The sequence below is a fragment of the Hippocampus zosterae genome, chromosome 7 (genome assembly GCF_025434085.1).
Source record: "Hippocampus zosterae strain Florida chromosome 7, ASM2543408v3, whole genome shotgun sequence".
In the NCBI taxonomy this organism is placed as follows: domain Eukaryota; kingdom Metazoa; phylum Chordata; class Actinopteri; order Syngnathiformes; family Syngnathidae; genus Hippocampus; species Hippocampus zosterae.
Genome location: NC_067457.1, coordinates 20,765,045 through 20,788,407, shown reverse-complemented (window position 1 = coordinate 20,788,407; position 23,363 = coordinate 20,765,045). Strand labels below are relative to the sequence as shown.

The 23,363-nt window shown below is 43.4% G+C and overlaps 3 protein-coding genes and 1 long non-coding RNA gene across 5 annotated transcripts; 2 read left to right on the top strand and 2 right to left on the bottom strand.

Annotated features, from left to right (window-relative positions):
- The first annotated feature begins 35 nt into the window (after window positions 1–35).
- LOC127604412 (ras-related GTP-binding protein C-like) lies at window positions 36–3,664 on the top strand. The gene is given in 8 exon segments (XM_052071433.1): window positions 36–80; window positions 82–216; window positions 609–812; window positions 883–1,082; window positions 2,089–2,203; window positions 2,309–2,451; window positions 2,518–2,666; window positions 3,091–3,664. Coding segments are annotated over 8 exon segments (1,149 nt in total). The 3' UTR covers window positions 3,249–3,664.
- Window positions 3,665–5,262: 1,598 nt separating this feature from the next.
- On the top strand, window positions 5,263–15,301 carry LOC127604414 (four and a half LIM domains protein 3-like). The gene is made up of 6 exons (XM_052071436.1): window positions 5,263–5,414; window positions 11,074–11,246; window positions 13,076–13,250; window positions 13,867–14,036; window positions 14,175–14,361; window positions 14,491–15,301. Exons 2-6 carry the CDS (start codon window positions 11,091–11,093, stop codon window positions 14,640–14,642), a joined length of 840 nt encoding a protein of 279 aa, XP_051927396.1. The 5' UTR covers window positions 5,263–5,414; window positions 11,074–11,090; the 3' UTR covers window positions 14,643–15,301.
- A 1-nt stretch (window position 15,302) lies between these two features.
- LOC127604422 (uncharacterized) lies at window positions 15,303–16,442 on the bottom strand. The gene is made up of 2 exons (XR_007963311.1): window positions 15,986–16,442; window positions 15,303–15,662 (listed from the first exon to the last, which is right to left on the bottom strand). It is a non-coding gene; the product is annotated as an uncharacterized LOC127604422 (long non-coding RNA).
- A 1,633-nt stretch (window positions 16,443–18,075) lies between these two features.
- meaf6 (MYST/Esa1-associated factor 6) lies at window positions 18,076–21,781 on the bottom strand. Of its 2 annotated transcripts, XM_052071438.1 has the most exons (8): window positions 21,459–21,781; window positions 20,621–20,736; window positions 20,445–20,532; window positions 20,306–20,351; window positions 20,043–20,235; window positions 19,301–19,330; window positions 18,858–18,891; window positions 18,076–18,758 (listed from the first exon to the last, which is right to left on the bottom strand). In XM_052071438.1, the coding sequence occupies exons 1-8, from the start codon at window positions 21,546–21,548 to the stop codon at window positions 18,744–18,746; spliced, it is 612 nt and encodes a 203-aa protein (XP_051927398.1). In that variant the 5' UTR covers window positions 21,549–21,781; the 3' UTR covers window positions 18,076–18,743. The 2 variants fall into 2 exon arrangements, with proteins under 2 accessions (XP_051927398.1, XP_051927399.1); XM_052071439.1 differs by lacking the exon at window positions 19,301–19,330 and having other exon boundaries at window positions 21,459–21,778.
- Between the last annotated feature and the right edge of the window lie 1,582 nt (window positions 21,782–23,363).

The window sequence follows — 23,363 nt, the reverse complement described above, 5'->3', positions numbered from 1 at the left end:
TTAAAGTGGTTTGGGTTTCTTCGACAAGGTCCACGATGTCGATACACTTTGAAGAGCCGGGGTTAACCGGGAGTTACGACATTTGTAGGCTCATTTCCCAAAAGTCTTGGATACGGGCTGGAGGAAGCAGACATGGAGGAGAGCCCCGTGTCAGCTGACCAGCCGAGGATCCTGCTGATGGGACGGAGGCGCAGCGGGAAGTCGTCCATTCAGAAGGTCAATTCAAAATTTATCCTCGATATATTTAAGTTAAAGCGACCAGTTATTGTTTTAATAAAGCACGCGAGGTCCTGTACAATTTTACAGCGTCCCTTTGAAGTATTAAAAAGTGAATTGGATACAGGTGTGGGTCATTACATCAACCGAGTGTTTTTTCCAAGATATTTTAAACAAAAAACGCTTATTTGTGGTATATCCCCACTTATTCAAGAATGTATTTGGTTAAAAATACATAAACCTCGTGTCTACAGTTGCAGAAAAAAATACTACGTGAACACTTATTTCTTTTGTACCGTGCTATCGTGTATGGAAAGCATTTTTTCGACTGAGCGAAGGTAACCTTTGACTAAATTGACCAACGACATTTCTTTTTTTCTTTTTTTTCTCAGGTGGTTTTCCACAAAATGTCACCGAATGAGACTGTGTTTCTGGAGAGCACCAACAAAATTTGCAAGGATGACATCTCCAGCAGCTCCTTCATCAACTTCCAAATCTGGGACTTTCCGGGGCAAGTGGATTTCTGTGACCCGACGTTTGACAGTGACATAATCTTCAATGGAACAGGCGCATTGATCTTTGTTATTGACGCTCAGGTGAGATATGACTAAATTATGAGTTACAAGGCTCAAATAAAACAGCTTTTCCTTTGTCCCCTGTTTTTAGGATGATTACATGGAGGCTCTTGAAAAGCTCCAAGTGACGGTGTCAAGAGCCTACAAAGTCAAACCTGACATCAACTTTGAGGTGTTCATCCATAAAGTAGACGGCATTTCCGACGATCACAAAATCGAAACACAAAGAGACATTCATGAGCGGGCCAATGATAACCTCGCAGATGCCAGTCTCCAGAAAGTTCACTTCAGGTAAGCGATGGATGATGAGACGATGCTGCTTTACGGTGAAGCGGCTCAGATGAAACTCCTTCCCAGTAATTTCATTCCTAGAAATCGCTTTTCGGCTTACCTCATGATTCTGTTGATCCATTCCTCTTAGGAAAGTAAATTTAAAAAGCGCTTTGATCGGCGCTTGTTTGCTGGTGAGGCCGCTGACGCAGCGAGGGGATAGCACGGGGTGAGAGTGGGTGATAGGAAAACAGGAGGGATGAAAGTTAGAAGCTCTGCTTTTGGCTGTTCTCGGTTGTTGTTTAAAGTTGCTGGATCAGCTTGCCTTAAAAAAAGAAAAAAGTGTTTGATTTTTTTTTTTTCTGGATCAGAGTGTACCTGTGCACTTTCCTAAGGGACTCTACTATCTTGCACGGCATGTAAAACCCACATTAGGAATTTTGGATCTCTTGACACACAAGATAAGATTGTAAATTCCCCAGTGTGGGACGAATAAAGGATATCTTATCTTATATTAAAGCGTTAACAAACCCATTTGTATTTTTTCCTGACGAGAATAATGAAGAGAATGGATATAGGAGTGTGGCCCGGTGGTCCAGTGATTAGTGCGTTGACCTCGCAGTGCAGAGATACCGGGTTCAATTCCAGCTCCGGCTTCCCTGTGTGGAGTTTGCATGTTCTCCCCGGGCCTGCGTGGGTTTTCTCGGGGTACTCCGGTTTCCTCCTACATTCCAAAAACATGCATGGCAGGCTGATTGGACACTCCAAATTGTCCCGAGATGTGAATATGAGCGCGGATGGTTGTTCATCTCTGTGTGCCCTGCGATTGGCTGGCAACCTGTTCAGGGTGTCCCCAGCCTACTGCCCGAAGACGGCTGGGATAGGCTCCAGAACTCCTGCGACACTTGTCAGGATAAAGTGGATCGGAAACTGAATGAATGAATGGATAAAGGAGGATTGTGTACTTAACGTCAAATTAATGGCAGACTTCTTTGGAGTCTTAAATGTCCTTCTGTTCCTTCCTTAGCTTCTACTTGACCAGCATCTACGACCACTCCATTTTCGAGGCCTTCAGCAAAGTAGTCCAGAAGCTCATCCCTCAATTGCCAACTTTGGAGAACCTCCTAAATATTTTCATATCTGTATGCTGCTTTTTTTTCCCCTCCTCCCTCCCCATCCTGTTTTTCCTTGTGTGAAAAAGCTGAAAAGTATATCCTCTCGTGAACCCGGGATTCATTTGTTGGTAGCATTCCGGGATCGAGAAGGCCTTCCTGTTTGATGTCGTCAGCAAGATTTACATCGCCACAGACAGCTCTGCCGTGGACATGCAGTGTTATGAGCTCTGCTGCGACATGATCGATGTTGTCATTGACGTCTCGTGCATTTACGGGTAAGATGTGAATTCGCCGAGACCCTTGTTCCTTCGATGGATTCCACATTTCTTATCCCTCGGCAGGCTGCAGGACGATGGCAGCGGCTGTGCCTTCGACAAGGAGTCTTTGGCCATCATCAAGCTGAACAACACCACCGTGCTTTATTTGAAACAGGTCACAAAGTTCCTCGCGCTCGTTTGTATCCTCAGAGAGGAGCGTTTTGAGAGGAAAGGTGTGTAACTTAGCGCAATACAAATGTTTTGTATTCTAGTTTCACACGGCGGCCTTTAATTGTCAGCTGTTAGCGCAAAACGCTAACATCGGCGCCGGTGCCGTGTGACGCAGATAGCAGTGATTGATTATTTGTAATCGATCAAATCAGCCATGTCTAGATTCTCTGCATACCGAAAAGAGATTTTGTAATATTTTGGTGAGGGGGTACAATTATAGAAAATATCGTAAAAATACAACTGCAGTACAAAAGTGAGCATTATTTTTGTCCAAGCATAATTTATTGGAGATTATATTGTGAAAGTCTACCGAATGGGTTTATGTCATATTTAATGACTTTTTCCTACGTGCGTTTTCATGTCCCATTTATGGATCAAAAAGTTTTTCACGCAAATTTGAGTTGTAAAATCTCTCCCTCGCCGCAGGTCTCATCGAGTACAATTTTCACTGTTTCCGAAACGCCATCCACGAGGTGTTTGAAGTTGCTGCAGCCCACCAAAGTGCCGACTTGAAAGAATCAGACTCGTCCAGCGGCAGCCCGAAATTTGCTACGCTAAATGGGAACAGCCTCAAAGCGCAATAGCAAAATGCTATGACCTCCCCGTTTTTGTTGCCTTGTTTAGTGCCACTGTGGGGAAGGCAGGTTTGTTAACATTCCAGGTTATGCATCCATGGCATATGGTCTCCCATGTCATGTAGATAAGTATATTTATCGCTTTGAAGATGCTGTCAGCTTTGTGTACCTACTCAGCCGGTTTGTTGTGCAGCGCGACATATTTGGAGGGACTTCCCATTGCGCTCGGCTTTGTTTGTTCTTGTCGCTCTTTGAAATAGTTAACCTGAAGGGGGTTCACACACTCTGCGCTTCCCTGTACGCTATGTCCTAGTACAGGGGCTTTACATTTTTCGAAGGCCATATAGGAAATTCCAAAGGCCATGATTTTTTTTTTACTGTACATAGCTTCTTTTAATAAAGACATTACTATTTTGTTGATTGAAGCAGATCTTCTGATTTTGCTTTTATTTTTATTTGGTTATTGTTGATGCGCATTGGAAAATTAAATTTCAGACCAAAATTGTACATGTGTTACATGACGTGGAAATAGTTGCCGCCTTTTCTTGGCTCTCGTGAGTGGATAAGGTTAGGCTTTATCTCAGGTTGCTAAAATTGAGTATACTTATCACAGTTTTGGTCATTATTACATCTTTTTATTCAACAATGCTGTAGAAATCACACTGCTACATGGTAAAGTAGTTCATGTACAGCTTGTATATCTGTACTGTAAATCTACTGTCCTCTCAAAATAACGCCACACAACCGTTGACATTGAAATGACCAGTAACAAAAGTGAGTAAACCCGTTAAGCGAAACGGTCCAAATTGTGCTCAGCGTCAATATTTAGTGTGGTGACTGTTTTTTTTTTCCACCCCCGCCGCTCCTCCAGCACTGCAAGCAAACCTTTTTGGTCATGGATTTCGCCAGAGATTCACAAGCCACTGGAGCCCTGTGAGACTCCTCCAGAATGACATCATGGTGAGTGTTAAATGACTTCTCCACTCTTCTTTTCAGGATGCTCCTCCGATGCTCAATATTGAAGTATGATGGAGTAGTCCGTCACCTTTGCCCTCAGCTCCTGTATCAAGGCCGTGGTCCACTTGGAGATGTGTTGGGGGTGTTGAAATAGGGCATAGCTACATGTCAGTCCTCATGTCTCCAGTCCACTTGTCCTTGTCCATTACCTTAGCAAGAAACTTTTTCTCCTGGGACTTGGCCCTGTATTGGCCATATAGTGTCAAGTACTGTAATTTGCAGGTTTGTACAGAAGATGGCAGCATAGTTCAACATGTGCACCTCAGCGTTTTCAAAATCCACCTGCATGTGCTCATTCATATGTGGTCCACATAAACCTGGGGTGTCAAACTCGGGTCCTGCATGTTTTCCAAGTCTCCCTGTTGCAGCACACCTGATTCAAATGATCAGATCATCAGCCAGCTCTGCGGAAGCCTGACATTGAACCTGTTCATTTGAATCAGGTGTGTTGCAACAGGGAGACTTGGAAAACCATGCAGGACAGCGGCCCTCCAGGACCTGAGTTTGACACCTATGACATACACATTCACGCACATTTAATTAAAGGAAGCATAATTCGTGACCTCCAAACTTCCTGCCCAGACCGATAAAGAAATACAAGCCACACTTGTGTATTTAAACAAAATAAACACAACAAAGTGGGGGAAATGGAATTTGGGGGGGGGGGGGGGGCTGCAACTGATACGCGGAGGGGGTTGAAGCTGGGATAATTATTGTGGAATTCTCCCACAGCTCCTATATGGAATGATTGTAGTCAACAAACACTTAAGTGGCAGTTGGGAGCCAGCTGATTTTTCTCACAAGCTCTTTGTACGTCTAATTATTTAGACGCGCACTCATTTGCCACAAACGATCTGCCTCCTCCGAGTGGGAACTCCCGTCGAGGAGCCAACAGGAGTGCGAGACGACGCAGAGAAGGGACGAAAAAAAGGGGGCGGTGTTTGAGAGGAATGCTTGGCGTTTTTTGTTTTTTTTTACGCATCTGACGCGCCCGTTTCAACTCTGTGTGCAAACTCGTACGCAAGCGAGCCCCATAGGACCCACGCAGGGCTGTAATTAGTTGTCATTTTGTCAACAGGGGCAACACACACTCGGTCAGAGTGGAAAAAAGACCCGGCTGAGAAACGCTGCCCGCTGCCTTCAGATGCGCAAAGAAAGGTAAAGTCCAACAATATTTATGAGTTTGTATATTGGGACGATAACGAAGATGCCGGTAGTTCGAATCTCTACATGACGTGATGTACGATCGTCTTATATTAATTCTGAAACCTCGATGCACACTGACTGCGTAGGCGTTGTTCTTAACGCATTCATTCCCAATGTAAAAGTGTGCTCAATCGTTCATTTAGCGTCTTTCACTCGTGTCTTTTATTTTTAAATCTTTTTATCCACTTTTAGCAAATATATAAAAGACAATCACGTATACACATTTCTGGTGCGTTTTGAAGTCAACCATGTAACTCTGGCCATCCAGGATGCACCCGAAAGGATGTCCTTTCCTGAGAAGATGGAAATGGTCTGAGGGAGTTGGAGGGGGGCTAAAATGTGTGTCAAAAGTGCGTGGACTATTACTACTAAAGGCAAGGCAAGGCAGCTTTATTTATAGCGGGTATTCATACACAAGGTAACTTAATATGATCCATATACTGTACAGTAGTTACAAATGAATACAATAAATGCCACATTTAGAGGCAAGCAACAACATTTAAAGGGAAATGAAATGTGTAATGTAGTAGGTCCCAGTGTACAGTCTTTGGGACTTGAGTACACTATTCTGATCTCTTTGCTCTGGTAAGAATCCCAGCTGCAGCGTTCTGGATGAGATGCAGCTGTTTGATGCTCTTCTGAGGGAGTCCAGTCAGAAGACCGTTTCAATAATCAAGTTTTACTGGAGATAAAAGCATTGATAAGGGTAGCATATACTGACTGGACAAAAGGGTACCAGGGACTCACCCTTGAGGAACCCCACATCTAATGACCATTTGAACAGATTTAAAACTTCCAATGGTAACCAAATAACTTTTCTCCAAGTAGGACCTGAATCATTTTAGGACTGTTCCATTTAGTCCAACCAAGATTTCCAGCCTGTTTAACAGTGTCCTGTGTCAAACGTTGCACTGAGATCCAATAAGATGAGAACTGACACCTTCGTCGGTGTTCAATCTTGTATCATTTAGTATTTTAAAGTGTTGTTAGTTTGTTTTTTACGAGAGTCATAATGGAAGTATTTGAGAGAGAAAATAGTCACCCGCTTTCTCTCTTTTGCAAGATAAATTATTCTTTAAAACATGTTTACAGCTAATTCATAAGTGTGAGTTAAAATGACATCATGTCTCTTATGCTAGATGCCCCCAAGCCCCTCCTCTGCCTTAAGAAAACCATCCATCAAGTTCATAGTTTCCATCCAGCATCACACCAGCATCTTGTTCTTGTGCCATTTGGGTGAAACTCCTGCAGGCATTACATTTCTCTTTCTGAAGAGGTGTTGTCATTTGTTTCATACAGTAATTGGGTTTGCTCTTAAATAAAACAGGGCGGGGGAAAAAAATTATTTTCCTACTCGTGTCTCAGAGCTGCATAATTTTGCCATGTCTTGACCGCAGTCACATTCCTCTGAAATTCTTACATTGGGGGAAAACAGTTGAGACTGTGTACCAGAATATTCAGTGGGGAAGAGAGAGTACTATCCCGTCTGAATAATGGGAATGATGCATGCCAATATGAGTATTTCTTCAATATGAAATATGGCAGCAACAGATTCGCTTCGCGTAGCAACTGGAATCAGGCAGGAAAATATAGCCTGACCAAATTCATGTCATGTACAATACATCATAAAACTATTTTTTCAAGGCAATTTTTGAAGTGCCTTTTTAGAGCATGTTTTAAATCTCAAACAAGCGTGAATAGTCAAAATAACAATAATATACTCAAGCTTAGCTTTGTCAACAAGTGACAGCACGGAGAAAAACAAAAAACATTGGGATACTGTATTCCCTTATGTGGGTGTATTCACCTCCCACCTTTCCTCCCTTCGAAAGTTTCTCTAAATACTACTTGTATCACAGTAAGCACCAAAAAGACAGTTAAAAAGCAAAGAAACAATAAATCCCGTGCTTGTAGATATCATAGCTCAAGATTAAAAGACGTACAACATAAATGTTCTCCTCCAACGCTCTGCAACCAAATGAAAAGAAGAAATATACTCCCCAAACTGGAAAAAACCCAAACATTTTATTCATCCCTCTTGCTTAATTTCCCTCTTGTGCAGGTTTGACGTCTTGCCTTTTTCCGCAACCATTTATAGGCGAAACACATCCGACTCAAAAAGTCTGCGCATCACACAAGCGACTTCCAAATGAAAGGCAAATAAATCAAGTAGCCCGAGCGTTCCTCCAGGCTGCGTCTCTCAGATAACAAGCACTTGTGACGTTAACACCCAAGACCTAAAGTGGACACCCCGCTGTGACTAAACAGTTGCTTGGAAAATCTTTTTTTTTTTTAATTGTCTATAGTCAGCATTTCAGCTGGTAACGTTTGCATCGAGTGGATGATGATCTCTAAATGATTCACATCACTTAACCTGTTCCTCTGAAGGTGAATGTGAAGCTGCCGCCCCCCCCCCCCCCCCATCTCTGCGGTCTATTCGGTGATTCATTTTGACGTTTGTCAGACATCCTGCAATACATTTCACTCTACAAATGAGTGTTTCTTGTTTCTTTTAACCAATTACTATTATTTGCAGCGACAGGTTACTTGAAAAAATATGCAGATAATACACTGTGCAGTTTAATTTATTTTTTCGGTTCAGAGTTGCCTTTCTTGATTGGTCTTACCCAAATCGTTTTTTTTTTGTTTGTTTGTTTTTGTGCGTGTGTTCATGTGTAAGTGGCGTCAGGGGGCCGCAAACAACAGCACTTTGTACTGGGGATGAAAGGTGGTGCAGTCATCTGATGGCTGCAAGAGAGCAGCTTTGTTTCTTTGTTTTTACTGTTAGCGCTTTGCAAACCCGAGGGTGTCACTTTTCCTCCAGAGCTGGAGGCAGGGGCTCCTCGATGGGACACCAACATTGTGTGCGCACTTCCATCAATATTCTCTTTCACCCCCACCCCCTCCCCAACGTCAAGGGTGTAGGAGTCGAGAGTCAAACAATACCTGGACTGTGCTGAGCCGGAGAAAGCCGTTAAACCCCCTCCAAATCTATTCCTCTGTGGGAATAAACAGTTGAATTTTGGGAGGTAATTATAACTCCACTTTGTTACTGACTCTACTGCTCTGGGTCATTTGGCGGGTGTTACATTAAAGAAGAAAGCGCTGATTGTTACCTCAGTGGGGGGAAAAATAAGAAAAACACGGAGTTTCTGTTTCTCGTACCATTTCCTCAGCATATACTAATAATTTGAAGCCAAGTTGGAAAAGGTTCAAAGATGTGCTGCTGCTATTTTCCACCAAAATAATTGTGCAACAATAATGTGGTCATAAACCAGAGACCACGCAGATGCAAACAATTACACCTTCATATGAAACGCGCCATTTACGCCCCAAATGGGGTTGAAATTTAAGTTTAAATCTAAGGATAAGAGCGGAAGCACTCCACAGTCCCCTCAAAGAGGTGCTGAGACAATCCGTAAATGTGCTATCACAGATTCGACACATGGAATAGTGATGGATCAATCTGCCGTGAATGACAAGCGAAAAAAACGGCAAAGCAAATATTTGATACCGCTGTTTGTCTGCAGTAGCATCAATCCCATACAAACCCATTGGGAAGCGCAATTTGGGGTGTGGGGGTGGGGGCAAAAATATTAACGACAACAGCTGCAGCCCACACAATGTTTGCATCTGTTGTGTCTTTAGACGAGAAACATGGGGTCGGGGGCGGGGGGTAGACTATGTCCGGAAGGAAAGCCATTGTTGTGTTGCGGCATTGATCGCAGCCAAGCATCAACCTGAATAGAAAATGGACATTTTTAGACCTTTTCAGAGGGAAGTGGGACCGGGTTTCCTCACGCACAATGCTCCGTGTGACATGAAACAGACGGAGAGGATGGGATGTTTTGACTTGACTCGTTTAAGTTTTTTTTTTTCCCTCTGAATGTTTTTTGAAGAAGAAACATTATCAGCAGGGAGGGTTGTCTTAACTCCCAGTACGACCATACCAAAGGGTTAAAGATGTCTCTTCTCAAATGATCTTCCCTCGTTCCAGCGAAGAAAAAAAATTGTTTATCTTTTCGTGCGTGTTTATCTCATATACAGTAGCTGCATCGTTGCTTACTGGATTTTATGTCGACGCAGACATGCGGAATGTAAACGAGATGTAAAAGATGAGTTCTTTGACACACCAGATGCAGACTTAAAAAGCTGCTGAACGCAGTATCGGTAAAGGTCAGCATTCTAGAGCAGGAAGCCTTTTCGTAAATGATCATTATATCAAGCCGGCTTCATAATAAAAGGCAACATTTATGTTCAGAAAAATATATGAGGCCTTCGATAGTTGGTGAGCTCTGGGTTGTGTCATTGTTTCGACACGGGTCTTCCACTGAGGCAGTTAGGAGGGGAGTCTCGGCTCATTCCATGTTCCCCGAGGAACATTTCGGAGCCTTTTGGTTTCTCAGCTGCACTTTGTTGAGGTCATCTCCTTTTTTATGATGTCAGAGAGCCACAACAGAGCCATATGGTGCCCAAATTAGGGTAAAAAGATGGAAATCAAACAGCCCGGTCTTTGTAAACATAATGCCCAAAATGTTGTCACATAAAATAAATAAATAAATAAATAAATAAAGAAGACAAAAATTCTGATGGCAGATGTACAAATTACAGATGTAAGATTGTAGTTGTATTTATGAACACACACATGAGCTAAATTAAAATAGGGTTTCTAAACCATCAAGGAGGGTGGCTAACGTGGCTAACAATGCTAATATTGATCTCCAAACAAATGGAGGTCAAACGAAGGCTAGAACTGTGATTCCTGACTGATTGATAACTCCACCAGTAAACATGTAATATTGTTTGGTTATAGTATTTAACCATAAATGCCTCTCGAGTGTTGAACTGAATTTCACTGAAAATTGTTGCTTCTATGTATCTCTCTCTCTCTCTCTCTCTCTCTCTCTCTCTCTCTCTCTCTCTCTCTCTCACCTTTTGTTGAGAACACCTCCACAATACCGTATTTTCTGCAATAAAAGGTGCACCTAAAAGTCTTCCATTTTCTTAAAAGCTCACAGCGCCTTAAAATCAGATGCGCCTTGTGTGTGGCCATTACGGTAATATGTCAACCCCAAAATGGCTCCTTGCTCGAGACATGCTTACAACGCAGGGTTCAAACTTAAGGCGATCAATTTCGCAGTTAAACACGGAAATAGAGCAGCGGCAAGAGAGTTCAACGTTAAGGAGTCAATGTTATAACTTGCTGTTGGTTAAGTGAACCGTGTCGCTACTTATTACTCATTCAATAAATTTTACTGACATCTGATCGTTGCTATATAAATCAGGGTAGTGTAGTGTTCTGTTAGCGTTCTGTTTGCATTTCCTTGAGCATAGCTCCATCTAGTGGATGCATTGTAGATTGTCTTATAATGTGGTGCGTACAATATATGAGAAAAATTACAAAATAGGCCATTCATTGAAGGCACACCTCATAAACCAGTGTGCCTTTTAGTGTGGAAAATACGGTATTTGAAAGCGACAGTTGTGTTAGCCCTTCCCTTCCTCTTTTCCTTCTATCTCTGAGTGTTTGACCGACTCCCTCGCCCCCGATCCTCCCTTTGCCTTCGTGCTGCTGACAATGTTTGCTAAACTGTGAATTCTTTGTTCGCAGGAGGTCGGCTTGACATCATGAGCGATCGGTTCGACTGCAAGAACTGCCACGAGTCCCTCTATGGACGCAAGTACATCCAGGTGGAGGACAACCCCCACTGCATCCCGTGCTATGACCACCTTTACGCCAATACGTGCCAGGAATGTAAAGAAATAATCACTCATAATGCTAAAGTAAGCTGACTTTTTTTATATCTCATTATTATTGTTTTCTTTGCCACTGTTCCTCTTTTAGCAGGATTATGCAAAACTACCGTGGAAGGGTGCTTAATTAAATTAAATTAATTTTTTTGCAATGCAAGGTAGGACATGTTAAGATGATTTCCCATCCCAGTGAACAATGAGTAAAAAATTTTTTAAATGATGTCAAGATTACATTGTGAAACCAATTGTCCATTTGCATAGTCCTCCTCAAACTAGGAAGTAGCATGTCAAGCAACAAACAGGACAAGCACGCTCAACAAATCTCCCTTGGGGGAGGCCTTCACTTAACGGGTTCGAACAACTGCTTGCAGCACGACCATTTTAGTTCCATCTAAAAAGGAGCTTTGAAAGAAAACACCCACGGATGTCGTGAAGGCCACGATTGTCCTGTGAATCATGCGCTCCCCGTGAGGGAGCGACTGTAAATTACACTGCTGCTTACTTTGGCCCTCCAGCCTGCTCACAAGACGTAGCGGCGGTTATCCCTCATCCCACTCTCTCCCTCGCATGTAACTGTTTTTGTGAGAACCCACGCCTGTAAAATACGTTCTTCACCCACTGTTCAATGGGCCCATTTCTCAAAAGGCCAACATGAACTGCTGTTGAACTGGATCGCAAGCAGCTGTTCAGGAACAAAACAGAGAAACGTGCATCACTCCGTTTTCTGTGCCGCCTGTCCTTGAGCAGCAGGCGGGATACGCCCCGGCCATTTTTCCAGAAGTGATTTTTAACAGGGTTCTCCTAACTGTGAGACAGATTGTTTGACCACAAGGGCGCCATTGCTGCCAAAAGAGGAAAACCATAAAAAGGAAACCACATCAACGTGGGTGACAATGATGAGGAAAAAGCCAAAACATTGAGAAGGAAAAGTACTGTGCTAAGTGCCAGTCTTGGTCATTATTCATGAGTTATATATTTTGTCTGGGGGGTGACTTTCATCCTTATGCTGTCATTACAACACTGTCTCATTTGAACCAGTTATATCCCAGCTAGAAAAGGGCAGTGAGACTTTTTTTTTGTGGAGTGTTGGCTGGTCAGCAGATGGCGCTATGGGGCGTCGTCGGCCTCTCGCGCAACCGAATTATCTTGAGAGGCATGTAAATTTGTGAAAATGAAATATTGTAATACAAATATCCAAGAATATACGTGTGTCCGTTTTTAGACGAGTAGGCCGAATAAGATACAGTTATCGATGAGTGAAATTGATTCATTTATTTCTGGTGTCTCAAAAATTGACTTCGGGTTTTGCGGCCCAGACGATCGCGGTGCGACGTGTAGATATGGTGCCCATATTGGATGTGGCTCAGCCAGGCTTCTACAGGAAGGTTTTTTTTCATGTACAACTCAGTGAAGTAACTTACACATATTTCAAGAGGAGAACGTGGAGCCCGGACCACAGTGGTAAGAACAGGTATGGTGGATTTAATCATAGGTTTCCTCAACAAAATGACAGACAGGCTACAGTGCCTTTAAGAAAGGCATTGACTGAAAACTTCCACAAAAATTACACCAGCTGCCACTTTTCAATAAGTTTGTGATTTACTGTATGCACAGTGCCATTTTTGGGGGGGATATAACTGCAATTCATAAAATCTTGTGGTATTCTATTAATAGGCGGCGATCGTGGCATAATTAATTTACAGTGAGCACCAAGCACAGAACGAACTTACTTCAAGTCTCGAGACTTACATTATTCGATCACATGCAATGGTCCATTCTGATAACGTTCACATTCGGCATATTGTGATTGAATGTTTTACAAGTTACACAGGGTGACCCGCTTGCCTTTCTTCCTCCAGGAGCTCTGCTATAAAGACAGGCACTACCACGAACACTGCTTCCGCTGCATGCGCTGCACTCGCTCTCTGGCCGACGAGCCCTTCACCAGCCAGGACGACGCTCTGGTGTGCAGCGAGTGCTACAGCAACGAATTCTCCTCCAAATGCGTGGTCTGCGACAAGAAGGTGATGCCTGGTGAGATGGCTTTCATTCACCCTGCTGGCCTACTCCATCGCCGAGCTCACACATCCAACCTGGGAACCGAGCCACCGAGTTGCCCTTGGGGGCAAAAAGAAGCTCCTCTGTGATGTAGGGGCTGCGTTGTTTTCATTCGAGGCCTGACAGGTTGGATGCGACAAATTGATTGCGCCTGCGGTGTCAGGCTGTGGCAGCTGCGGTGGTGTCGGATGGCTGAAAGGTTTTCCGATCATGTGGCTTGTTGCGAGGGTTATTCCAGCTATGCAACTGAAGTAGGTGGTTTCCCTTCGGCCTTGGACGCACTTCAAAGCTGTTGACCTTTTAAAATGTTAGCACTCAGTTTCAACCTACAATTTGGGTGCCAGAAATTGTTAAACGGTAAGACCTGCCACTATATGTTGCCCAAATAGACGGATAAACAAAGATCCATGAATTACAATTCGATCATTTCCCACCACATGTTCAACTCATACCAGGAAGTGTGAAGTGTAGTCAGACGATCTTGGCGCAACTGCGGAACAGGTTTCACCATCATGTTGCAAAATCACATCGTTCCTGTCGATGACACTAGAAGAGAACGATCGCAAACATTTCCGTCTCTCCTCTGTTGCAGGATCCAAAATGTTGGAGTATGGTGGCTCCACGTGGCACGAGGACTGCTTCGTGTGTCACGGCTGCAGCAAGCCCATCGGCGCCGAGGCCTTCATCCCAGCCGAAAACAATTACTACTGTGTGCCGTGCTACGAGGGCAGGCTTGCTCCTCGGTGCAGCCACTGCAATAAGGTGAACCTGGCCTCACATCGCAATTTTGCCTATTGAGTAGAATAAACAGAAAATATATCGACTCCAAGTTAGAACTCGGTCAACTCCAGAAATTCCTTCAAATCACTTCATGCATCGAAATGTGTTCTTGACCTGCAGCCTCTGACTAAAGGAGGGGTGACCTACAGGGACGAGGTGTGGCACAAAGAGTGCTTCCTCTGCACGGGCTGCAAAACCACTCTGGCCGGCCAACCTTTCACCTCCGAGGGGGAACGTCCTTACTGTGTCAAGTGCTTCAGCAGCCTCTATGCCAAAAAATGCGCTGGCTGCAACACGGCCATCACAGGTCAGTCCAGCTTGCGGCAAAACTCATTTCCAGCGCTTTATCCGATTGCGCCTATGTCAATCCGATCGACCCATCTCACTCAAAATCGGAATCGCCGGCCACTTGTAACTCGTCATGTGTACCCCACAGGGTTCGGCGATGGCAAATACGTTTCTTTCGAAGAGCGACAGTGGCACCAGCCCTGCTTCAAGTGCTCCCGGTGCTCCGTGTCGTTGGTCGGTTCCGGCTTCTTTCCGGACCGCGACCAGATTCTGTGTACGGACTGCAACAATGATGACTGATTGAACCACAAAACCTCCAAAACCTCAGCGGTGCACATGAACACTGCAAATGCCCCAGTTAGATCACTCCTAGCTTATCCATCTCCTTGGGCATGACATGCATTTGATCATTGAACCCGTCGTTATAATGAATGTCATGTATGTCATCAACTAGTTTAATTTCATCCCTTCTGTCATATTACTTCTTAGAACACTCATACGAGACTGAGCTCTTCCCACTATGCTTCCCAAGAATAGCGCTCCCATGCGAACGGACTCTTATAATTGCCCCAGTAAACCGTAAAAATATTTACAGTTCAGCACCCCTGTTCCGAGCATGCTTAGATAATCATGACCTCATGATGTCGAAATACCAAGATGTCGTGTAAAAGCCACCGCTTTATCTTTCAAGGACTATATTTGCAAACTAATAAAAGCCACCCGAAAAAAAAAAATGGAAATCATGTCAATGTGAACACATGACCTCCCCTTAAGTCTGCTTTATTTCATCATTCTCCCAAATGTGTGGTTGTCACGCGGTGACTTGAGCATCCTTCCACTTCCTGCTTCTGAGCGCCATTTTTGACCTTTACTCCAACAAGCCCCGTCAGCCTGACACTGCGCTCGGGTTCTTATCGACTCCTGATGAAAAATAAATAATAAAAGGGCCATGTGGTACAGTTTCGTTTTTTTATTATTCTTTTTTTTGTGCGTGTGTGTGTGGGGGACCGGTTTCCCAGACCTCATCCTGAAATATATTTGACCTTGTTTGAGGCAGTGAAGGAGAACAGGACTTGTTTGCTCCCCGGAGGATGAGGAGGAGGAAGGAGATGGTGGAAGCTCCACGGCAAATATTCACAAAGTCGTGTCATCCTGCCTCAGCCTCTGTGGACTCCGACCCATCTGGTGGAGACCGTTTAGGTCATCGTCACTGACTGACATAAACGTAGAAAAAAAAAAAGAGCCAACTCTTGGATGATGTGGATTCAAAGACAGCAAAGTCCCCACTCACGGCCCAGGTATCCAATGCACACTCTGCCACTGCAATATATAGAAATTAACATCAGAAATTTGAACTTCAGATATTTTGGGGGTGGGGGGTTACAGTCAACTGAAAACTGTTTGAATCACTCTCATGCATTTTGTTTTTATGAGTAAAAAATGTCATGCAAATTCCAAGAGCAGCTTTTAAAAATGTCGAAAACAAAGCGGGTCCCCTATGACATGTCACTCGAACCCAACAATTTTCTACCCCCCACCACCGCAATCGCAAACAGCTTCAGGCCACAGACTGCCATTTCCTCTCTGCACTCAGGAGGACAACCAAAATAAAAGTCCAATCCAGTGACTCTCTTGATCATTACTGTGTAGTTGCCGTCCCAACGCAACTCTTCGAGTCATCCGATTCCATCTTAGAATCCTGCTCAGCTCCACAAGTTGCAATTAAAAAAAAAAAAAAAAAAAAACCTTGTCAAATTTCCCGACGTGACAGGAAGCGCTCTTAACACATCCAGTCAGCATGTGCCTCCTTAGTCATCCGCATCAGAAAGTGGAACAAGTGGAACGCGGTGTAATGTGATCGGAAATATTTCCAGAGAGGGCTTAGAGGTACTCAGTCGCCGAAGTCCTTTTCTGTCTACTCAGCGACGACTCTTAAGGGCAAACGAGATAATGATACTGTGTTTATCTGAGGTGTCAAATTCATTTTCAATCATGCCTTCGCTTAGCGAGCCGTTAAGACTGTGCCACTGGGGAGCTGCAAAGCACTATTTTTAGTGAAATTAAACTCCTCAACTAATTTCTAAATCGCTCCTTGACATCCAGACATCTTTCTTCTCAATGAAACTCACTTTTTAAACCAATAAAATGTACTTCAATGCCAAAAGATTAAACTTTATTGGACACTGGAGGCTGCTACTTTATTATCAGAGATTTACTAAAGCTATTCATAACTTTTCTAACTTCCTTCCGAATAAAGATTAATCAGCGACTGGTGTATCGAACTGAAAACAGGCACATTGTTTTCGAGGTGTCGCTAGGCTAAATTGTCACAATAAAATGCTCAGTCTTCAGGTGACTACTTTCATAATCTGGTTTATGCAAGCGTGAAACTGTATCATTATCGGTCTTGGTGTCAAATGATCTGATTATGTTGGTCCCAACCTGGCGCCCTGCAGGGCTCAAACCATCAAAGCATAAACAACTGCCACCCACCACCCCTCCTGCACCCCCATTGCCCTTCTTTTTGACCTCAACTATAACCGTATGTTGCACAACAAGCTATGTATAACCGTGACAGAATCTCTCCACAGACAAACCATAATTATAGTGGAAAAGCGGTGTCTCCAGTACATTTTGGAATTATTCCGCACGACACCAGATTTTCAGACCACCTCTGTGCCCAACGCCAGCTAATCGCCTCGGTAACTGAACCGTCAGTCTAAAGTTTCTGACCCTAAAATGAACAGTTTGAAGGCCTTGTTGCTCCCATTTAGGAAAAGTACTGAAGAAAGGGGTAAGCCAAATGAAACGTGACTCTAGGATGGGAAAGGCAGTCGAGCTGCATGAAACCAGGGAATGTATTTTGGAGACTTGACAGTTTATCCATCACCGCGTCTGCCAGCAGAGCATTAAGTTCTCTGTTACAGTTTCCAGCTTCTTTGTCATGCGGATGGGCTACTTTTGTCCCGTGAAAGATTAGGGGCGTATTTGGAACATTAATGCTACGCTAAATAAAACCACACGGCAGTGTCGAGCCTCAATCTACTTTAATTTATTTATTTTTTGTCCTATGAGATTTCAGCCTCTACGTTGACACGTTCGACGCAATCTGCCCGTGAGGTTTCAGAATCAACAGCGCCGCCCAAGTGGCCAATGTTAACTTAAAACTATTCTCATTGGCAAGGGTTAAATCCCAACAACAGCAATCTGGCCAGTCGCATGCTGTTGCCTCGCATTTTTTGTCACAGTCGTTGAGTTAGCAGTCCTTGTACAAGCTGTTTTGACCACGACTGTTGCTTCTCTTTTCGATGCCCCATGGCTCTATACTGCCTCTCACAGGCCAGTCTTGGTACTTCACCAGACATCCGGTTTGGGAGAGATGACTCAGGATTGTCGGTGGAGTCACCGGCTATTTATGCGCGGTGGTGTTGGTCATTTTGTGTACCCTGCACACTAAAATATAGACTAGCACCGTCAATTATGTATAAAAGAAATATACAGGGCCGAACTGCAACTGACAAAAGTAGAATTCACGAGAAAAAAAAAACATTGTTCCAAGATTACAGTTGTATTTTTCCAAAGCAAAATGTCAGTTACTAACAGAATCGGAATCTGAAATGTACGTCAACATCAAATTTTAGCGTTTGTCGAAAAATTAAAAAAAAACTAAGGCAACATGTCACTTTTCAGTTCGACCCCAACGTTACTCAAACTTGACACATTTGAATTTAAAAAGAAAACCCATCAGTGGTATTTTATTCTCTTGAAAAACACAATGACATAAAAAGAATACAGATATTCATACGGGATTCACAACAAAGTGGCCACAAAAAAGAAAAAATGTTAATTGCCAACAAAATAAATAGTCTTTTGTTTTAAACACTATAGCAGTCGTTCTTAACCTTGTTAGAGGTACCGAACCCAACCAGTTCATATGCAAATTCACCGAACCCTTCATTAGTGAAAAATAAAGATTTTTTTTTTTACAAATTCACGACATAAAAAACACATTAAAAACATACTAATTGTGTATTTTTTTCTAAGTATAATTTTATTGTGCACAAAATGAACCAGTCAGTAATGGCCAAGCGAGCATGTCATAAGTAACTGACATCTTCAGTCGGGTGTGTCTTCACCTCCATGGCGGAGGCTCTGTCCAACCTCTGAGACTGATTCTCAGAACCGGTTGGTTTCGACTGAACCCCGGTTAAGAACCACTGCACTATACAAAATGTTACTGGCTGGTGTGGAGTAACATGCAGGACGCATGGAAGCTGGGGAATGTTTGGAGCGCAGTACAGTCATCACAGCTGAAATATAACAACTGGGGGGGGCGGGGGGCATACGTGTCCACAAAGTCTCTAATTTCTCTTCTTGGTCCACATTTTGCACTTGTCTTTCTCAGTTAGAATATTCCTGCATAAGGGGGGAAAATTGAATCGATCAACTTCAAAAAGGCAGAAATCGCTGGATTTGCGTGGGGCGACTCGGGAAGGGATGATAAATCAAACTTACGGCTCTCGGTTTCTTGTTCACTTTCATGTCGAACCTGCATTGACAAAGAGGGGTCAGCTTTAGATATGAGGTTTGGTTCTGAGAACAACGACAACAAGCGGTGCCACTACTGTACCATGAGGGAGCCTAAAAACCAAACCACAGCCCATTAAAAAAAAGAAAAGGCTAAACTTTGTTCTTGGTTTTGCAGACAAACTTGAAGCCAGCCCGTCATTTTACAACAACAGCACAGCTTTTGCCAAACGCACTTGCAGAAAAAATGAGATGCCAGCCCAGTGACAAGCCATGAGGGGGGTGATGGATGCTGACAGGCATTCAAAGACATGCGGCACGGACTCAAACTAGCAGGCTTCGACTCGACACACAGGAGACGAGTTCAGGATGCGGTGACGAGCAGACAGGATGCGCAGACCACAGGAGCAGAAGTAAAATTCAGGACTTACTCAAAGTCATAATCAAACATGGCAGAAGGGCTGGGGCGGAAAGGGGAGGAGTCAGCACGACAACAGCGGAGGAAAACATCAGCAACTGTTAGTTTAGTTCACCACCCAGTCTGAACCCCTCTATCGACACAATAGTCCACAGATTGACACGTGTCGCCTCAGTGTGTTAGCAGGAGAGCCAGCTGGGTTAATATATAGTGAGAGAAGGAATACCCAAAAGTATGAAAAATCAGATGTAGACAGCCACATTTTCCCCCCCAGTAATCTGGATGTCTGGCAGTGCTGCCTCTCACAGGTCACTTTTGGTATTACACCAGAAATCTTCATGTTCTTCTATTGGTCGTTTTTCCTGGCAGTTAGCAAACAACTTAATGGTGCACTACTGCCACCAATTGATCTGGAAGGTGGGTCCTGATTTCACTCAAAAAGAGCAACACCAGAAATCTGCTTTGTGCGACGCAACTCGTGGTTTATTTCAGCTTTCCGTTTATTTCAAAGGAAAATATATCTCTGTCATAGCAATTGCCAAAACTAAAACCAGGATGGATATTTTAAAATTCTCTGAAGTTTTGAATGCAGCAAGAAGAACATTTTTGTGCAGTAGCTCAAACTAACAAGAACAAGAGAATATTTGGTCATGCCACCTGGAGCATGGTTTCTACCATGTTATGCTCTTTGCTATTGTCTACAAATTGACAAGGAATACTAAACTAGTGTCCAATTTCAGGTCATTTCTGTCTACCTGTGCCTGTTTTTGTTCTTCCTCTTCTTATGGCTTCCGTGGTGGCTACCAGATGAAGAGGAAGACGCAGCTTTTTGGGGCTTCAAGTCCTGCAAGGTGGAGTCTACATCCTCCGTGTCCTCCTGGCTGGGTTCGTTCTCTTGGTTCTGTAGGTCCGGTGAGGCGTCGCTTTCCGTGCCGCTGCCCGCCTCACCTGGCCAGAGAACACTGATCTCAGCATGCGTACATAATGGCAACACGGCTTTCGGGCGCACATCACTCACGTTTTTCGTTCATGTGATCTGGTATACCGCCTAGCGCACATACCGCCTGTTGATTAAAAAAACAAACAACAAAAAACATGTAAATATTCAAACCTAAGTTCATTTATGAAATGGGAAACACAAAACGACAGAGACTTACTGCAACTGAGGTGACTGATGATTTGCTGAACAGACGCTCTGCTTCCTTGAATTTGCGATTTCTTCGATCGGTTTTACTATTCGAGTTCCTGTAAGAAACATGATATGGATTAGTAATGTTTTATTAGCTACAGAGAACACACAGGTGCAGCTTTTTCGTCCTGATTTACAACTTACTTTTGGTTGGTTAGGTATCTGTCCCATCCTCTGATAATGTTGCCATACATTTGGGTGTCTTCTAGGTAACTGCCTTCAAAGGCGTATATTTGCCGTTCCAAATTCACAAGCGTCTCCTACAACACAATTGAAAATTAACTCAAAGATGTATTTTACATTGTTGAGTAGCAGCGTGTTGTGTGCCGGAGCAGTGAAAGTGGAATGCTTTATCCCGTTGTTCTTATGATTTTGTTTGGAATTATTTTCACTTCATGGCAGCTTCATTTATTAATATGATTGTATTTTGTATGAATTTACCAAATTTCCCCTCACGGAATAAATAAAGTATATTTTTATTTTTATCATTGTGGAACACGAGTATTGTTTACTGGTACAATATTTTTTCTTCTTCTGCGCGTACATACACGTATTTATACATTCCATTGTGTTAAATTTAAATCAAAACACAAAGTGTGTCCATGTTTGATGACGTCACGATATTTAATCACGCGAGAATTTGACACTACCGCGGACCCCGGTGAAGCTGCTAGCATGTTAGCCTCCACGAAAAAATTAAGCTGGTGCACAAACATAGGTCGTAAGCGTCTTGCAATATCAGTAAGTTTAATAACAGAAGGTGGAACATAATATGTCAAACACACGATCAATACGTGCGCAGATTTTAGCAAAGGAAGCGGCGCGACACAGATAGCCGTTATTAGCCTAGCATTTAGCAAGGCCTAAGCTATCAATAAACACCCTGATTAAAATGTTATATTTAACATTTGAGTTTTGCGTTAGGTGGGCTTCCACGCATTAAGACCTTTACACCCGTTTTTTCTTAATAGCATCAACATACCGCAAGCTCTTGTTTCCTCTTTACCAGTTCGGCAAGCTCCCGGCGGGTGTCTGGGATCTGTGGTGGAGTAGCTTTAGCGTGCATCGCCATGATGGATGGAGCAGTGTGGATCGTGGAGAAACAAAAAGATGGCGGGATAGCTCGCAACGACTCCTAAATGGGTCGCTGCAGCCAATAGATGGAGCTAAAGGACCGCAGAAACAAGTCGCGAATGACCCATTCGCCACCCAATCACCATAACAACAAGCTGGAGCGGAGCGCATTGGTTGCAGCCCACGGCCTTACGTCATACCTTCAGCAATTTTTGCGGAAATTCTTGATGATACAGTAAAATTGAGCAACCACGCTGTGTAGTCTAATTAAAGTTAAATACGATGACGCGTGTGCAAGAAGCACCAGAAAGCAAAAGGTCTCGAATCTGATCTGGGGAAGTTGCATACAGAGAATTCAAACTCGGTAAAATGTCAAGGACACCCTCACCGTAGGCTGCACCAAAACTTAAATGCAGTAAATCTCACAGCTGCTTAGCCACCAGTTTCTAGGAGTACACAATCCAAATGAGGCCTTTGCGAAGCAAATCACATTGCTTTGACTAAACCTAGCATAATTGTGTGTTCCCTGTTGATTTTTGTCATTATCCTTAAAATATATACGTTGTTTCTTTGTGCCTTAAGGTGGAGACATTCAGCAGTACCATTGCCAGGCCTTGGTCACCGTAACCTCAGGGTTGCGAGGCCCCATTGGCATGTCACACAATGCTGCTGCATTTGCATCTAAAACCAGGAGGATGATGCAAGACTCACAAGCTATTACTGTGAAACATACACAGGTAATGCAATTTTAACAACAGTGCCTACAATGGTGTAAGATGGGATGGTATTGCGCAACAGTTCGCCCCCTGGAACCTTAAGACATATAAACTGCCGACTTAAGCTATACGGAAAATAGGGTGCACATTAATTTTGAATGACAACCTTTTCATCCATAATAACACCCAGCATAAAATTTTAGCATTACATTTAGTTTGACCATCTCATTCACCTTTTTAAGGGCAAGGGTGTATTCCTGTGTCATTTGTTTGTATGCAAGGCTATGATGCTTTTGAGATAAATAAATACATCCCAGCTAAAATCGCAATCATTTTGTTTAAGTTGAGCAGCTGAAAGACCATCATATAAGAGATCAGCAAACTACAATGTTAAAGAAGATACAAAAGGGAAGCATGCATTTCTAGCAAATCACCAGTAATAATAACAGGTAGTTTAAAAACACTTAAAAGACTGAGCATCTGCCTGTGCTCACATTGTTTGCATTCCGCAATCATTTGCTTTGGAAAGAAGGAAAAACAATGTGATTACCTGTTTAAATATGCTTGTTAAACGGATGGAGCCTGAGGTCAATTTTCGATAATATTAGGAACATTTTGCCTCTTAAATTGCACAAAACTCACGCAACTGGCTCAGCAAGTATCATTGAATGAATTCAAAATAGGAGCTTGTTTTTAATCTTTCCCCAAATAAATCCTCAACCGGGGAGTGATGAGAAGATGTTCTAAGCCATCTATTTTTGATCGTCTCGATAATATTCTGATGCTCTCCTGTGCACCTTCTGATATGTGTGCCGGAGTTGCTGCAATCCCAGCTGCTGCGTGTCCAGTCCGTGGTCCGCCACTGGAACAGCTGAGAGGTTGTGATGTCACCAGATTGCCAACTGCTCAAGGGCAGGCGGGCACAGAGTGTGACTCTCTATGTGTGCAATGTGACAGCGTGGACATGAGGCCGGGATGGCGCTACGCCCCCAGGGAGAAACGGACGCATCAATCGCTCCCTTTATTAGTCGACGGGTCGAAATAAGGCGATGGATGGTAGGAGGCTGTTTATGTGTCAGTCCTTTGGTTCTCAAAAC

Coding starts and splice junctions, on each gene's coding strand:
- meaf6 (XM_052071438.1), bottom strand. CDS start 21,548: ATGGCGATGCACGCTAAAGCTACTCCACCACAGATCCCAGACACCCGC. Junction 20,737..21,458: donor AGAGGAAACAAGAGCTTGCG/GTATGTTGATGC, acceptor ATTGTGTTGTAG/GAGACGCTTGTGAATTTGGA. Junction 19,331..20,042: donor AAGAACAAAAACAGGCACAG/GTAGACAGAAAT, acceptor TTTCCGCCCCAG/CCCTTCTGCCATGTTTGATT.
- LOC127604414 (XM_052071436.1), top strand. CDS start 11,091: ATGAGCGATCGGTTCGACTGCAAGAACTGCCACGAGTCCCTCTATGGA. Junction 14,037..14,174: donor GGTGCAGCCACTGCAATAAG/GTGAACCTGGCC, acceptor CTTGACCTGCAG/CCTCTGACTAAAGGAGGGGT. Junction 14,362..14,490: donor CTGCAACACGGCCATCACAG/GTCAGTCCAGCT, acceptor TGTACCCCACAG/GGTTCGGCGATGGCAAATAC.